This window comes from Myotis brandtii, unplaced genomic scaffold (assembly GCF_000412655.1).
Source record: "Myotis brandtii unplaced genomic scaffold, ASM41265v1 scaffold447, whole genome shotgun sequence".
In the NCBI taxonomy this organism is placed as follows: Eukaryota; Metazoa; Chordata; class Mammalia; order Chiroptera; family Vespertilionidae; genus Myotis; species Myotis brandtii.
This window is the reverse complement of record NW_005367108.1, coordinates 253,873-272,688: the sequence shown is the minus strand read 5'-3', so window position 1 is coordinate 272,688 and position 18,816 is coordinate 253,873. Positions and strand designations below refer to the sequence as shown.

The window sequence follows — 18,816 nt, the reverse complement described above, 5'->3', positions numbered from 1 at the left end:
GTGTGTGGGGGGGGGGAGCAGGGGCAGGCTAAAAGGGGTCAATGGGGGGAAAAAGGGGATATATATAATACTCTCAACAATAAAGATTTAATTTAAAAAGAAGTTAACTGGATAATGGATGTGATAACCAATATACCAGTATAACAATAAACTATTTGTGGCAATAAACTATATGTTACTATCACTTCCAGGTATGAAGTAGTAGTTTGTGTTAAACCAATGCATCCATCAAGAACAGATTTAGCCGGGCTGGCGTGGCTCAGTGGTTGAGCGTCGAGCTATGAATTAGGAGGTCATGGTTCGATTCCTAGTCAGGGCACATGCCTGGATTGCAGGCTTGATCCCCAGTGTGGGGTGTACAGGAGGCAACCAATCAATGATACTCTCTCATCACTGATGTTTCCATCTCTCTCTCCCTCTCCCTTCCTCTCTGAAATCAATAAAAATATAAAAAGAATCTCTACTTCTTTCAGAGCAAACTTAAAAACAGAAAAAAAAGAACAGCTTTAAAATCCAGAAAAAAAAAAGTTTAAAAAAATATTTTTAAAGCTATTGGGCCCTAGCAGGTTTGGCTCAGTGGATAGAGCGTCAGCCTGCGGACCTAAGCATCCCAGGTTTGATTCCGGTCAAGGGAACGTATCTTGGTTGCAGGCTCCACTCTGGCCCAGGCCCTGGTTGGGGTGTGTGCAGGAGGCAACCAATCAATGTGCTTCTCTTACATCGATATTTCTGTCTTTCCCTCTCTTTTCCCCTTTCTCTAAAAATCAATGGAAAAATATTCTCAGGTGAGGACTAAAAAAAAAAAAAAAAATAGCTATTAGAGAACTACTGAAGGAAAAGAACTAGAGAGACCAAGAATCAAGAGAGCAGGGAAGCATAGTGAGGAGGCCTGATTAGCGCAACCACATTTCCAAGGAGGCATCTGTTGAATCTGGGCATAAGGCAAGAAGCTGAGAATCGCCCTAACTGGTTTGGCTCAGTGGATAGAGCATTGGCCTGCGGACTGAAAGGTTCCAGGTTCGATTCTGGTCAAGGGCATGTACCCTGGTTGCGGGCACATCCCCAGTAGGAGGTGTGCAGGAGGCAGCTGATCGATGTTTCTCTCTCATCGATGTTTCTGACTCTCTATCCCTCTCCTTTCCTCTCTGTAAAATAATTAATAAAATATACGAAAATAAAAAAGAAGCTGAGAATCAAATTTGCCTAGGCAGTGGTCGGCAAACTGCGGCTCGAGAGCCACATGTGGCTCTTTGGCCCCCCTGAGTGTGGCCACGAAGGTTAAATCGCACTGTACGTGTGCGCCCGCACGTGGTATTTTGTGGAAGAGCCACACTCAAGGGGCTGCAGTTTGCCGACCACTGGCCTAGGCTAATGCTAGAAAAATGAGAAACCATCAGAACTTTGGCGGTCTTGTGAGGCTATAGACAAAATTCACATGCAAAAGAATAAAGTTGGATCCTTGTGCTTTACACCATATATAAAAATTAATTCTAAATGCATCAAAGGCCTAAATATAAGAGCAAAATCTATGAAACTTTTAGAAGTTTCATGAGCCTGGATTTAGCAATGGTTTCTTAGGACACCAAAAGCACAAAAGAAAAATTAGATAAATTGGACTTCATCAAAATCAAATTCAAAATGAAAACCTTTTGTGTATTAAAGGGCACTATCAAGAGTGTGAACAGACAAACCTCAGAATGGAAGAAAATATCTGTAAGTCAGCTATCTGATAAGGGTCTAGTATCCAGAATACATAAAGAATTCCTATAACTCAACCCAAAAAGACAACCCAATTTTTTAAATGGGCCAAAAACATGAACAGACATTTCTGTAAAGAAGTTATACAATGACCAATAAACACATAAAAAGATGCTCAATATCATTAGTCATTAAGGAAATTTAAATCAAAACACCATAGCACACCCAGTAGGATCGCTATAATTTAAAAATAAAAGTGTTGAAAGCCTGTGGAGAAACTGAAACCCTTATACATTGTTTATGAAAATGTAAAATGAGGCATCCACTATGGAAAAGAGTGTGGTGATTCTTCAAGAAGTTAAACATAGAACTGCCAAATGATTCAACAATTCCACTCCTGTGTACATACCCAAAAGAATTATAAATGGTGTTCAAGCAAAAATTTGTATATGGCATGAGTGGGGCGGGGGAGGTTGGGGGTTAATGGGGGGATAAGGACACATTTGTAATACCTTAACTAATAAAGAAATTAAAGATAAAAAAATAATAAAAATTTGTATATGAATGCTCATAGCAGAGCAGGATTATTCATAATAGCCAAAAGGAACAGAATAAATGAAAAGCAAGCAAATAGGAAGAAAATAAAGAAAATAAATAAATGAAACTAAAAACGGAAAAACAGAAAAAAATCACCTTGAAAATATCAATAAAATTTATAAGCTTTTAGCAAGACTAATAAAGAAAAATGAGAAACACAAATTACCAATATCAAGAATGAAAGAAAGGATGGCATTGGAGTCTCTGCAGACCTTAAGAAGATAAGGAAATAATATAAATAACTGTATATACCTAATCTAGATCATTTAAATGAAGTGGGCCAGTTCCTCAAAAGCCACAAACTATCAAAACTCACCTAAGATAAAACTGATAATCTGAGAAGTCCTATAACTATTAAAGAAATTGAATTTGTAGATTAAAATCTCTTGAAAAAGAAGTACACAGGCCAGATGATTTCATTGGTAAAATCTAACCAACATTCAAAGAAGAATTAATACCAATTCTAAACAATCTCTTCCAGAAAATAGCAGAGAATTAATCTCAACTAATGATATGAAGCCAGGATTACTATTAAAGCCAAACAAAGATAGTACAAAAGAAGAAAACTACAAACCAATACCCCACATGAACATACATGCAAAAATCCTTAAAATAGTAACAAATCAAATCCAAAAATATATTAAAAGCATTATATACCCCAACCTACTAGGGTTTGTTCCACAAAGTCAAGGCTGACTCAATATTCAAAGTCAATCAATGTAATCCACCAAATTAACAAACTGACAAAAATCACATAATCATACCAAATGATGCAGAAATAGCATTCACGATTTTAAAAGTTTTCAGCAAACTAGAATTAGACGGTAACGTTCTCAACTCAATAAGGTACATCTACAAAAACATTATAGTTAACATCATACTTAATAGTGACACACTGGAGTCTTACTCATAAGATTGGAAACAAGGGACAGACAGATGCCTGCTCTCACTGATCTTTTTCAATACGAGAGGCCCGGTGCACGGATTTGTGCACCAGTGGGGTCCCTCAACCTGGCCTGCACCCTCTCGAAATCCAGAACCCTTTGGGGATGTTGGATTGCTGATTTCGGCTCAATTCCTGCAGGCCAGATTAATCAGTCTATTCCATGTTTCCATACCTGTGCACTGACTGCCTGCCCCCTGGTGGTCAGTGTGCATCATAGTACTGGTTGAAGGGTCACTGAGGCTTTTGTATATATAGACTAGAGGTCCGGTGCATGAAATTCGTGCACTGGGGGGATGGGGGGGTCCCCCTCAGCCCGGCCTGCACCCTCTCACAGTCCGAGAGCCCTCGGGGGATGTCCAACTGATGGCTTATGCCTGATCCCACAGGGAGCAGGCCTCAGCTGGCAGTCGGACATCCTTAGCACTGCAGCGGAGGTGGGAGAAGCTCCCGCCACTGCTGCTGCACTTGCCAGACGTGAGCCCAGCTTCTGGCTGAGCGGCGCTCCCCCTGTGGGAGTGCATTGACCACCAGGGGGCAGCTCCTGTATTAAGCGTCTGCCCCCTGGTGGTTAGTGCATGTCATAGTGACCGGTCGTTCTACCGTTTGATCAATTTGCATATTAGCCTTTTATTATATAGGATGGTACTGGAAGTCCTACCAGCAGAATTAAAGCAAGAAAAGGAAATAACAGATGTAGAGATTGGAAAAAGAAAACTGTCTCTACTTGCAGATGATATTACTGTCTACACAGAACATCCCAAATAATCTACAAAAAAACACCTAGAACTAACAATTGAGTTCAGCAAGGTTGTAGGATATGAGAAAAATATTTTAAAATTGTATTTTTCTATATAATTAGCATTTGGAAACTAACTTAAACAATACATTTAAAATCACTAAAAACACTCAAACACATATAAATCCAACAAAACAAGTATAGAACTTGTATAAAACCCTGATGAAAGAAGTCAAGGAAGATAGGAATAAATGAATGGATATACACTTTATTAGTTTGCTGAGGCTTCCATAACAAAGTATCACACAAACTGAGTGGCTTAAACAACGTAAGTTCATTATTTCACATTTCTGGAAGCTAGAAGTTCAAGATCAAAGTGATGGTAGAAAAGTTATGTCTACTCAAAAAGCTGTTCATGAATTTTCTCAACAGCTTTATTTGTAATTGCAAAGAACTGGAAACAACCCAATGTCCTTCAATAGGTGACTGAGTAATTGTGCAAATTGTGGTGCATCTCTATATTGGAATACTACTCAGTAATTAAAAATAATGACTATTGATACCTGTAACAACTTGGATGGAACTTAAATGAAAAAAAGCTAATCTCAAAAAATTACATATTGTATAACCCTATTTACTTGTATGTAACATTCTTAGAATGACAAAAATTACAGAGATAGAGAACAAATGAGTGGCTGCTTGGGATTAGGAAGGGAGAGGAGAGGGAATTCCTTGGTGATAAAACAGTTCTGTTTCTTAACTGTAGCAGTGGCTACATCAATTTATACATGTGATAAAATTGCAAAGACTACACACATGTACATTTGCGTATACACACAAATAAAAATGAACACATGTAAAAACTGGTGAACTATAAGGTCTGTTCATTGTATCAATGTTAATTTCTAGGTTTTGATACTGTAAAATCTATATTATAAAAGGCCTGTGGCCATAACGACCAACGACTGGATGGGGAACCACAGAGAACCGGGTGGGTGGCGGCTGTGGCCGGAGCGAAGCAGCCCGGGTCCTAGGTGCCTGGCGGCGGTGGCTGGAGCCAAGCAGCCCTGGAGCTAATATGCAAATGGTCATCACACTGTGATGCCCTCATGCTGTCACAATCCATTACCAGGAGGCTGCGTGCTGAGCGCAGCAAGGCGCGTGCGGGTGGGCGGGGCTGCGTGATTTCACGCGCTGGGATTCTAGTAGTTATATAAGATAGTAAGATGGGGGGAACTAGGTAGAGTACACAGAATCTCCTATACTATTTTGCAATGTCCTGTGAGTCTATAATTATTTTAAAATCAAAGTTAAAAAATATATTATGGTCACATGCTGATGTGTGTGTGTGTGTGTGTGTGTATCATATGTATATGCATATGTATGTTTTAAGCAAGTCTCAAACTTGCTTGGTACTAAATAATACATAAAATACTAACAAATGCAATATTGTTAACCTCCATCTGTGAGCTCCATCATGAACTATAAAATTGATTTGAGTGACATTTTGCATTGCTTGCACTGAGTCTAAAGCTATTAAGTTTATTCTTCTATCTATCACTTATTAACTACAAGTACCTTGTGTCATATCTCAGCTAGCATTTACTGACAGTTAGTATAGGCCAGGCAGTGTTCTAAGTGCCTTACACACATTATCTCATTAACCCTCTCAACAATCTCATAAAGGAGGTACTACGGCCCTGGCTGGTGAGGCTCAGCGATTTAGAGCATTGACCCATGCACAGAAGGATCTAGGGTTTGATTCCCAGTCAAGGCACATACCTAGGTAGCAGGTTCGATTCCTGGCCCCAGTCGGGGCATGTGTGGGAGGCAACCAACTGATGTGTCTCTTTCACATCCATGTTCCTCTCCCTCTCTCTCTCCCCTCTCCCTTCTTCCCTCACTTCCACTCACTCTAAAAATCAATGGAAAAAAATACCCTCAAGTGAGGATTAACTAAAAAAAAAAAGTAGGTACTATAATTATTAATCCCATTTTATATTACATGTGAAGAAAATGAGGCATAGAAAGTTAAGTAATTTGCCCAAGATCACACAGCTGCAAAGAGCCAAGAGTCAAACCGTGGCATTCTAATCCAAAGCCCTTGAGCTTAACCAATCTGTTCTATATAACCTCCCTAAACTTTAGTTTTCTCCTCTGTAAAATAGCTTTAATAATACATAAATAATACATAAAATAGCATACAGAACCCAGTAAATGATAACTTTCAAGGGGATTACTGAAGAGTTGCAAATTAATAGAACTGAAGAAGGCCTATTTGATGGACATGAAGAAACCTGTTAAAGTCCCTGTTCTCAAATGCCAAGTGAAAGTCAATGGAAATCATCATCATGTTTTAAAAAGCAAAACAAAACATGGATAAATCTCAATATCATTATGCTGGGTGAGAGAAACCAGACATAAAAAAGTAGATACTATATGACTACATTTATATAAAACTCTAGAAAATTAAAGTAATCCATAGTGACAGAAAGCAGATCTGTTGTTGTTTGGAGCAGGGAGTCAACAGGGTGTGGACTACAAAGGGACACAAGGAGAATTTTGAGGTGATGGAAATGCTCTATATCTTGATGGTTTCATGGGTATATATATACATCTCTTAAAACTCATTGAATTGAACACTGTAAATGGGTGCAGTTTATTGCATACAAATTATACCCCAAAAAAGCTGTTATATAAAAACAAAAATATTAATATTTTTCAAACAAGCAAATTGCCTTGACTTTAACCCTAACAATTTTTAATCTCAACAAAATAAAAATTTAATGAGGTAGCCTGAATACTGTAGAGTTGGGAACAAGTATATAAAATAAGTTATACTATTAAAGCACTATGAAGTAGAAAAAGGATCTTTATCTGATTAAATTTTAAGATTCTTACTGAGTACTTCCTTAAACAGTACTACTTCTGTTCACTAAATTAAGACCAAGTATAGGAAGTTTACAAACTGAAAAGTAACTTTCTAAAATTAAATTTCTGATTTCTACAACAAAGGTACACAACGTGGAACCTACCATTCTTTGTTCAAATTCAAATCAACCAAGCCTCTGTGCTCCCAATCTCTTTCTTCTTTCAAATTTCCATTCCTGTTACCATAGGAACCTGCTAGCTGACAAGCCTTCAAGCATAGCAACAGCAGAAGCTTAGCAAGGGATGTGAGAAAGGGACAGAGTCAAAGGCCAAAATTTGACTCATGAGAATCAGAATTCCAATCTCAGTCACTCTACAAAGGTCTGGTAACCATAGAAATAGTATCCTACTGGGTTTGGGAATATTATGACTAAATTCACGAAATGTGAAGCCAAATGTGGAATGGCCTTGAAAATTCAAAAATAGTATTCAATTCTATTTCAGATCCAAATTAAAAAAAGAAATTAAAAAACAATTGTTTAGAATAAGTATAAGTGATTACATATACCTTTAAAATTCTTTTTTTTGTAACAATAAAATTCCTAATGATAAAAGATCCAAAACTTTAATAATTACTTTGTATATTAAAAAATCTAGGTTTGTAAAACACCTTTAAGCCCAACAGATTTCCTTTTACAAATCCTAATATTTTTAAATATCTCATTGAGCACATTAAATGCTTTCCAATAGTCTTTTAGTGAGTTGGTTTGCAGAAATATGCCATTATCACAGGAATATATTTATCTTCTTAAGTCAAAGGGGTGTCCCCAAAGCAGACCTTTAGGAAGTAAACTTTAATACTTCAAATATCATAAACAATTGTTAAGTACGGTCTGTCTCAAAAAGTGAAACTTTAAAAATCAAATTCCACCACACTTAATATTAATAAGTTAATTGAATACAAGTTTTTAAAAGGTATTCCTTTAAAGTGATTTGTCGCACAAGAAAATCAATTAGAAATTTTAAAAGCTGCTATTTTCCCCCTAAAGTCAGAAGTAACTAAATGCAATTAATTCTCCACTACTCATGTGTACATTTTTCAATTTAGAAGCTTAATTCTGGCTGGTTTCCCTGTCACACAATACGCTTCTTAAGCCAACTCACTAAATTGTTGTTTGCTTAGGGAAAAACCACCTTATTAACCTAAACAAAAGACAGTAAGAGTAGTAAATCTGCTGGATAATGCATGTATTCTAAAGATATAAACCATGAATTTCAAGCATATAATCAAAGAAATTTCGTTTCCAAAAAGACTGTCCATAAAATGTTAATAACTACTGGTACATAGGTGTATATTATGCCATTCCCTAAACACACACACACACACACACACAAAACTGTCTTTCAGGGCCAATTCACATATCATCTGCAATTGATGAGCCTTCTCTTTTGAATCCCCTGAGCACTTTATGCCTTTATGGATTTACCAAATTCTTCCTTAAGTTTCAGTCATTAAATCAAAATATCTGTAATAAATACTTAAGTCTTAGGCACTGCAACTGGGTGCTAAACCAAAAAGGACCCTTGAGCTTTTAACAATAAAGTTTCTGTACTAATTTTATTGTTTTAAAAGCACAATGTGTTTCTTACTGAAAACCAGAAAAAAGAACATTAAATGAAGAACACAGAAAACACAAATAAACTGTACTAATTCAGGAACAACCACTGCTAGCCTTGGGGAAAAGCCTTCCAGATGAACATACCTTTTTTTTTTTTCAACCAAAGCAGGATGATACCATACATAATGTTTTGTTAACTACCCCTACTTTTTTCCTACTCATTAATCTATTAAGTACAACTTAGAATTTTGACAGGCAAAGACGGAGAAGAGAGTATTAAGGCAGAAGGAACATGAAAGGTCTAGGGATGTGAAAATTTGGTTGTTTTATTCCTTAGCTTAATTACACCACTTATAAGTGTAAATATGTATGTTGAAAGCATCAAGTAAAGACCCAAAAATGGGCAGGGGGGCAAAGTAAAAAACTAGTGTTCACAGGTTAAATGCTAAATGATATCCTTCGTGTTAGGATTACCATTACTACCATCCTAACCAAGGATACTACTACTATTTACCACCCCTGGAGATTAAGTGGTTAGATACAGCATCATAACCATAACCATGAATACTACCACCTCTTACGAAATTCACAGTTTATAAAGTTCATTAATTCATTAAAATATATATTTAGCAGTTACTATGTGTGAGGTACTGATAGGTACAGGGTATACAAAGATGAATAGGACAGGCTCTGCTTTCAATAGCAAAAAAGCAGCAAACAATCCTTCAGTAAGAACTGAATTTTAAAAAATGAAGACAACCTCACACCTATTAGGATAACTATTATCCAGGAAAAAAATACATAATTAGTGTTGGTGAGGATGTGGAGAAATTGGAACCCTTTGCACTGCTGGTATATAAAATGGAGCAGCTGTAGAAAGAAAAAAAAAATGGAGCAGTTGCTATGGAAAACAGTATTGTGGCCTCCTCTCCCCCCCAAAATTGAAAGCAGAGATTGGAACTGATATTTGTACAACCATGTTCATGGCATCATTATTTACAATAGCCAAAAGGTACAAGCAACCCAAGTGTCTGACAGATGAATGAATAAACTAAATGTGTGGTTTATACATACAATGGAGTATTATTTAGCCTTAAAGAGAAAGAAAATTCTGACACATGCTACATGGATGACCCTTGAAGACATTATACTAAGTGAAAAAAGCCAGTCACAAAAATACAAATATTGTATGATACCACTTATATGAGGTACCTACAGCAGTCTAATTCAGAAAGAAAGTAGAATGGTGGTTGTCAGGGACTTGGAGGACAGAATAATGAAAGATTATTGTTTAATGGGTACAGAGTTTCAGTTTTGGAAAATAAAAAAGTATAGGAGAAGGTTATTTGTGATGATTACATTAACAGGTGAATGTACTTAATGCCACTGAACTATACATTTAAAAATGGTTGAAATGGTAAGTTTTATGCCATGTAAATTTTGCCACAATTATAAAATATTTTTGAGTAATATCTGTAAATACTACTAAGGAATATTTAGTACATATTAAGTGAAAAAGTAAAGTAGTAAAAACAAACAGTATGACATTATATCAAAGAAAGGTGAAAGAATATACAGATATAGATAAATATTATAAAGACATTTTAAATAAATATTATATTTACATTTTTAAAGGAAGTATAAACATTTTTAAATGAAAAGGTCAGAGACTAGACTTCTCAGAATGTACTTTGTTCTAAAGTTTTAAAACATAATTATAAAATAAATTTAAACCAAAAAAATTGTTAGGTTGTTCCTCAAAATCAAATGAAACATTAATCTGTGTATTGAATTTAACCACAAAGAGAAGTATTTAAGTAACTTTAAAACACAGTATTTGACTGTATATCCTTGGTGAAAGATATCCGTAAGCAAAAAGAAGCACACAAAAATATTAAAACTGCTTTCAGTAATCATACTGTAATAATAATGAAATTATTCTGAAATACTACAATGTATGGCTATAATAACACTTCAGTATAAAAAACAAAATTAAATTTAAATAAAAACTCTGCAATGTTATTTGAATTCAAAGTATCTGCACAAACTTATGATGTACTTCCTTAAAAAAATTATTTCCCTGCTCTGTCCATGAAAAGGCCTAAAAATGATTAACCTAGCATCAATAGGGTTAGCACCCAGATAGTGGTCTCTAAATATCATTTCCAACTAAAAGGAATCAGTACTCCCTAGATAAACTGATGATTCACGGTGTGAAAATTAATAAAGGAAACCTCAATTAAAATTGGGGTTGGGAAGATCTTTTAGAGGGAACTCTCAAGCTATTATCACTCATCGCTGCCAATTAGTCCAAACAGGAAGACTCAATTACAGAGTCAATTAATTCAGTTATAGATCCCAACCAATCGGAAAAAGGGTACTTGCACAGGAAGTACGTCTACTTTACTATTCCAGCAGGAGGTTTTCTTCTTGCCCATCCAATGAGAATACTGAAACTCAACCAATGAGAAGCCATAATCACCTATGAACTCTTACTTTCCTCCAATTAACTTTCATTTTTCCTTGCTGATAACTTCCTTGCTTTGCCCTCCTTACTATAAAAGCCTTCCATCTTGTATAACCCCTCACTAACCCCCCTGCCGACCTTATCTGCTTGCTAGAGAAGATGATGCCCTATTCATGAATTGTTTAATAAAACCAACTAAGTCATAAATTTACTTAAAATTTATTTATTAACAAAGATTTGAGGCAGAATTTTATGAAATGGATTTGAATTATGGCAAGAAAGCTATTAGAAACCACTAGAGTACTGTAAAAAACACTCAGGAGCTACCTTAAAGATGCTCCCACTACCAAAGATGGAATAGGTTGAGCCCCAATAAGAATAATAACTGTAATGGATTGAAACATATCAAATATGTTAAAAATACATGAGTTCATAAGATGCTTTAAAAAAATCACCTTTGGAGATTGTTTGGGAATCAACTTATCCTAAAAACTAATAAAAGAGTATGATCAGGTATTTATCTTATCTTTCTCATACAAACTGTACATCTAGTAGTAATAGGAAGTTTCTGTTTATAAAGAATTCCAGCTGAGAAATGAAGATGATAGAATATCATCATTTTGCAAACCCCTAATAAAATTATTGATCTAGAAAATTAATCTAAAATTACAGAATGACAACTACATATTATGTGCCTATGAAATGTTCTCCCCCTATTTATCTTATCTTTCTCATACAAACTGTACATCTAGTAGTAATAGGAAGTTTCTGTTTATAAAGAATTCCAGCTGAGAAATGAAGATGATAGAATATCATCATTTTGCAAACCCCTAATAAAATTATTGATCTAGGAAATTGATCTAAAATTACAGAATGACAACTAGATATTATGTGCCTATGAAATGTTCTCCCCCACCATCCCACCAAAAAAAAAGTCAAAAAAGGAGACAGAGGAACATGATAAATACCACAAGGATGAAATCAGTAAACTAAAGACTATGGAAAACTCTACAGGACAAACATATTATAAGAAAAAAGGGAAAGGGAAAAGGAAAGGAGAAATTATAAATTAAAAGAGACTTTAAAAGACATTAATTGAATGCAATGCATGAATCCTGATTTGAAAAGTCAACTATAAAAAATATGTGAAGTGCTCAGAGTAATTTGAACATAATTGGGTATTTGATGATACTGAGGAAGTGATAAAGGTATGGCGTTTATATATTTTCAGAGTCCTTACTTTATAGATATACTAGAGGCCTGGTGCACAAAATTCATGCACGGGGAGGGGTCCCCTTAGCCCAGCCTGCACCCTCTCCAATCTGGGATCCCCGGGATTGGGCCTAAACCAGGAGTCGTACATGCCTCTCACAATCTGGGACTGCTGGCTCCTAACTGCTCACCTGTCTGCTTGCCTGATCACCCCCCCGCCGGCCTGGTCACCCCCAACTGCCCCCCTGCTGGCCTGATCGCCCCACGCAGTCTACTGTTCAGTCTTTTGGTCGCCCCATGCAGCCTACTGGTAGTTACTGTTACTGTGACGGCATCCTGGACAATTTGCATATTCCTCTATTATTAGTATAGATATAAATGGAATATTTATGGATGAAATTATGGTGCTTGTGACTTTCTTCTAAGTAAACCAGCTGGGTGTGAGGTCATGAATGAAACAAGACTAGCTACAAGTTAATAATTTTTAAAATTGGATGATGGGTATATGGCGTTCATTATACTATTCTATCTATATTTCTATATAATTTTCCATAATAAAAAATATAGGAAATAAAACTAAAACTTGAGTTTGGATAACTGGGAGACTGGTTCAAACATGCTCTATTCTTACTGAACCATAAAGGATACCAAGGATGTTTAGGCAGGCTTTTAGGCTCTATGTCAGGGGTGGGCAACCCCTGGCACACCAGTAACTTTTGCTGGCACACGAAACCCTCTCTTATAATCTTCCATTTACAATTTTTTTCTTAATATCGACTTTTTTATTTTTCAGATAAATTCAGTGTAGGTGCATCTTAGATAAATAAATAATTTTACATAACAAGTTATCTTAAAGACCATAGACATGGATTGACAAGAGAGGGGAAGAGCAATTTCTATGCCTCTGCCTTAACTCTCCCTGCCTTCCTAGATCCGACCAGTGTTTTGGTTTCATCCACATACACTTGTGAATCTTTATTCTCAATGATGAATTTTGTTAAGTCTCGTAAAAGGAGTAGCCTGATGGATGCAAGTAGTAGCTCGTGCATATCTCTGAAGGTCACGAAATATAAATCTGATGTAAAAATCTCTGTCATCAGTGATGCAGCAGCAAAAGTCCCACTGATATCAAACGGAGAGTCATAAAGTTTTCTGTCAGACTATTAGTGTACATGTATACATTAAAAAATAAATGTATTTTTTATCATCATACACTGTGTTTTTGTCGCTCAAATGAATTTTATTATTTCTTCAAGGTTCTTCACATGCGTACACCTTATGAGATATCAAGTAGGAGTAACATGTTCTCAAAAAATTAGGGTTGGCACGCAGAAGAATTTTGAGTCAGAGATTTTGCTGGTTTTGGCACACACTCACAAAAAGGTTGCCCACCCCTGCTCTATGTTCTCACTAGATCTATACCTCTGTCAACTTCCTGTGCTATAGAAAATCTTAATGAGAATGACAAAAGAAAACAAGAAATGGAAGCAAACACAAACCATCCCAGGAGTTTTTCCTCTGATTTTCCTACAGAGGTTTAATTTCAAAATAAGAAAAAAGAACAGACATGCAATCAACCTCCCAAAGAAATTAGGGTGACAGGCAACAAAGAATAATGCTCTGCACTTTAACTTTTTAAAGATCTTTAATATACAGAATATATCACTATATCATTTGATCTTAACAATAACCTTGTCAAATGGACAGGGATAACGTCATTTCCCAGAGGAAAACACAAAGAAGTCACAAAACTAATATTTAGTAGCAAAAAACAAGTCTTCTCACCCCATTCTAGTGCTTTTTCCACTGAACAGTGCCCTTCCTATTCAATTTAATTATTCAAAATGGAGAAAAGGCTGCTCAGATCTCTTTTATTATCATTAAAGTCACAAATACACAAATACCTGGTAATGTGTGGGTTGGTATATATAGTTACTGACAATTTGTTATCCATGCTGTACAGCTTCCAAAAATTTACTTAGCAATTTGGACAGCTCAAAATGGTTTGAGAAACTCTTTTCTATCAAAAGCCACTGATACTCAAGGGAAAAAGAAAGACATCACGTTTAAAATTTGTAAATATTTAGTGTGTTTGTGTACACATGTGCATGGTTTAGAAAGTAGGGTAGAGAAATAAACATACCAGCAAAAGATCTTCTTTTCCAACTTAATAAAGTGATACTTATCCAATTATTTAAACATTTCCCAATTTCAATGAAAGCATAGACTTGAAATCTTCTATGTACTATGCAAGTATATCCAACTTGTTGATCGTAAATAATCAAGTTCGAGATAACCCAGATCCTGTATTGCTCTCATCTGCGTATCCCTAGCTCACTGTTATTTACTATCCTATTGCAAGCAATTATTTTGACTCACCAAACATCAGAACAGAAATAAGCCAGGCAGGTGTGATGCCTGGGCCTGCTGAAAGATGCGACACCTAGGAACCCATCTTTGAATCCAAATCTCACAGTGAACACTCAAGAATGTGCTGGGATTACCTGCTCCCATTACTTGCTCCTGGTAAAAGCTGGCAGACATATATCCAAAGTTCCTGGATGAAGGGTGTCATCAGCCTTGTAAGGACCCAAGAATCCATATTTCCTTCTGGAAATATGTTGTGTTGACTGCCGAGTACCTTTTACTATTGCTGAAACTTCACCCTCTCAAACCGTCAGATGACTATGTCAGTATAGTAGCACTGTCCTGATATGACAACCGTACTACAGGCAACTATCCCCAATATTAATTACTTCAAATCAGCCTTCTCTTAGAAAGTATTACCCACTTTGGTGCTTTCCCTAGAATATGTGAAACTCAAACCGAGGCAACCTCATTGCCAATAAAATATCTAGACCACATGGGCTTATTTGTGAAGAAGGTAGAAATAGCTTAACATGCCATCATTATGAATGTTCCATGAGCCTACAAGTTCACTTGGAACACATACATTATCTTTCTAGTACTTTCTCTGTAGGATTATTTAGAAATGGAATTTGGAATAAAATCAACATTTCCGGATCACCTATTGTGTGCCATGAATTGTGCTATCTACTTTATAAATCTTTCATTTAAGCCTAACAGCCCTTCAAGATATTTTAATTATTAATGTCTTTTCACAAATGAAGAAACCAAGACTCAGGGATGGTAAGTGATTTAACTCCAAAGTCTTAAAGTTACATGGCACAGCCAAAAAGTGAACCCAAATCAGTACAAAAATCTTTATGACCAGCTTCTTACCACTCTATTTGCTTTCCAAAGGAGTTGTACTAACCTGTAATGATACTAGAAACAAGGGTACTTCTACTTCAATTTATTTTTGTGAGAAAACTGATGGCTTTAATGCACAGCAGTGATTACCATGCCTGGAAACAAATTACTGTATTAAAACCAATGTCCATTTTCATATATCCTAATCTATCAATCAATATCAAATCTCTTTACTACTAGTTAGACCTTATGTAATCTGAGGAAGAGCAGAAAATGTTTTGTTCAACCTCTATAACATCTTCATATATTTGGAATATATAAGATGCTCTCCACATTTTAAAATCTATGAATAGTGATCTTTCTACAAATTTTCCTAGATAGATTTATGTTAGTCTATTTGGAAGTAATGAACCTTTGAATTTTATTATAAAACGAAGAATTCCAAAACATGTAGGCTTCAATTTACTGACAGCACTGTAACAATGGATTAAAGACTAAAGTAGAAAACATTCTTTGTAAATTATATGTATTATATAGCCACATTAATATGAGGAAATGAGTAAATGGTAAAAGCTATCACTTTTAGAGTACTTACTATGTGCCAACTACTTTATAGTACATGTGGTTTCATTTTGTACTTTACAAAAGCTTGCATGATTATTAACTCCATTTTACAAGCAAAGAAACTATGATAAGAAAAGTTCACATAACCTGCTCAAAGTAATATAGCTAGAAAGTGATAGAGCTAGAATTCAAAGCCAGGTCTGTCCAAATCCAAAATATATGCTCCTTATTGCCAACATTTACTGCCTCCTTGTTCTTATCTGGTAAACATATCCTTGTCCACAACTCTAAAACCAGTATAGAAACACATGCTTATTTAAACCTATTATTAATTACATCCATTAATTTGTCATAGTTTCTTTGTTGCCTGTCACCCTAAAATCAGCCCTAGCTGGTTTGGCTCAGTGGATAGTGTCGGCCTGTGGACTGAAGGGTCCCAGTTAGATTCCAGTCAAGGGCACATGCCCTGGTTGTGAGCTTGATCCCCAGTAGGGGGCTTGCAGGAGACAGCCAATCAATGATTTTCTCTCATCATTGATGTTTCTCTCTCTCCCCCCCTCTCCCTTCCTCTCTGAAATCAATAAAAAAAATATTAAAATAAATTAATAAATAAAGTAAAATCATTAAAAGTGCCTAAAAAATTACCATTAGAAAAATTTGAGTAAATTTTCATAAAATCTTGAGTGGTCAAGAACAGATAATTCAGGTAACAAAAAATTTTTGTTGCTTCTGAGTTGTTATTAAAAAATACACAAAACTGATGTAAACATGGTAAGCCAAAAAATCATTTTAAGCATTTAAAAAAAATTGAAATACTGTAAACCACTAGCCTAAAGACTGAACAAAAGAACTCTTTTTGCAAAATCACATTACCATCAATACTTAATGAATGAATTATGGATATTATTATATTCTGTCTTTATCTAAAGTTTTATTATCAGCCAAACAACAGAAAAAATGTAATCATAACTTGGGCAATTTTAAACTCCTAAATGGCTATTATCTTCCATGTTTCAGTGTTTCAAATTTCTTTATAAAGTATGTCTAAAAAAATAAGTAACATTCCCCAAAAATCAATTCTTCAAATATTAGAGTTTGAAGAACCTAAATCTAGAACTTTTTAATGTACAAGATGTAGTTTAAAATAACATATTCTTTCCCTTTTGTTTATCAGACACATTCATTAGAGAAGTTAACAGGGCAAAATAAGAATCATTTTCTAAGATATGTCAAAGAATAGATTAAGTCTTACCTCCATTGCTAAAGCTGCTGTCTGTTGGTCATAATGATTCAGAAGATTAGGCATGAAGGTAGTATTGTAAGGCAAATCTTGGCACATCCTCAAGGTAATAGGTTCACAAGAAAACAAACTGTGCCCACCTATATGCCCCACAAACATAGTCAAGGGCCAAAGATAGAAGACGATCCAACTCATAGCCATCCTTCTTGGATCTGAATGAGATTTGGACGATCAGGCCTATGGTATGTATTTTAGATCTTTGTACACCTGCAGGTCTCAGCTTGAAGAAGTACTCTTCTATATTTTACTATTAAGTTCTTCAAACAGTTAAATACTCTTTGCACTGTCAGAGGTTTGTTAGCTTGATCTCACAAAAGGCATTTGTTTTTGGTTTCACAATACAGGAAAATGACATCATCTTGTCTCTTCTTTTCATTTTATTACATAGGGCACATTTGGCCAACATATCAAGTTGATCAACCACATTCCCAAACAACAGATTCCATCTTAGAAGAGCTATTTCTTCCTTTGATTGAAATACCTGAAAAGTATTTTTTTTTAAATGGTAGAAATTAGTCATTTCCTCTAAAAGCCTTTGATAAGCTTAATGTTGTAGGATTGAAAATCACTATACAGAAACAGTTGTATTTTTTATACTATAACAATAAACTATCAGAAAAAGAAGTAAGCAACATTTGATGAGAGATATCATACTAACCTAATAGATAAAATACATAGGTATTTCATAAAGATATAGTTTTTCTACTTTATCATTTACGCTATAGATACACTAAAACAATCTTTAAATAATACGTAAAATATAAAATATTAAATGTCAACTGTAATTGGAAAAAAGTATTTAAAGGTAAAATTTCTTCCCTTTTAATTGTTTATATAACATATGGTCTAATTTGTCTATATTGATAGCAATTTTCATTTACCACAAGCTGTAACTAACTCATTTTGAACAAATTTCATGCTATTGTCCTAAATTTTATTTAAATAGCTGTCATACTTATAATCTAAGCTACTGAATTTAAAATTTATTGTATGTGTTTTAATCATTAATAGTGTATTTTTACATTAATTGATTTGGCAGAAGGTATCCAAAGAGATGAAATATAGCCCTAGCTGACTTGGCTCAGTGGATAGACTGTCAGCCTGCGGATCAAAGGATCCCGGGTTCCATTTCTTATCAAAGGCACGTACCTTTTGGTTGCAGGCTCCTCCTTGGCCCCGGGCCTTGATCGGGGTATGCGTAGGAGCCAACCAATAGATGTGTTTCTCTCACATTGATGTTTGTCTCTGTCTTTCCCTCTCTCTGAAAAATCAACGGAAAAATATCCTTGGGTGAGGATTAACAACAACAACAACCAAAAAACACAAACAAAAAAATAAAGAGATGAAATATAAATAAAACAAAAATATATGGATTCAGCCCTGGCCAGGTGGCTCAGTTGGTAGAAGCATCCTCCTGTACAACAAAAGGCTGCAGGTTTGATTCTCACATACCTAGGTTTCGGGTTCAATTCCAAGTCGGGGTGTGTATGGGAGGCAACCAATCCATGTTTCTCTCTCACATCAATGTTTCTCTCTCCCTTCCTCCCTAAGAATCAATAAAAAAAAATCTTTGGGTTAGGACTAAAAGAAAAG

At 35.4% G+C, this 18,816-nt stretch overlaps 1 protein-coding gene across 1 annotated transcript in view; it reads right to left on the bottom strand.

The window, feature by feature from the left end:
- The window catches only part of FZD3 (frizzled class receptor 3), a 90,986-nt gene extending 72,504 nt beyond the window's left edge, over positions 1-18,482 (bottom strand). Inside the window, exons 1-2 of the mRNA XM_005874609.2 lie at positions 18,373-18,482; positions 17,176-17,704 (exon numbers count right to left, since the gene is read on the bottom strand). Of these exons, the coding sequence (XP_005874671.1) occupies positions 17,176-17,364 (189 nt within the window). The 5' untranslated portion in view covers positions 17,365-17,704; positions 18,373-18,482. The remainder of the gene's footprint in view (positions 1-17,175; positions 17,705-18,372) is intronic.
- Positions 18,483-18,816: the final 334 nt, after the last annotated feature.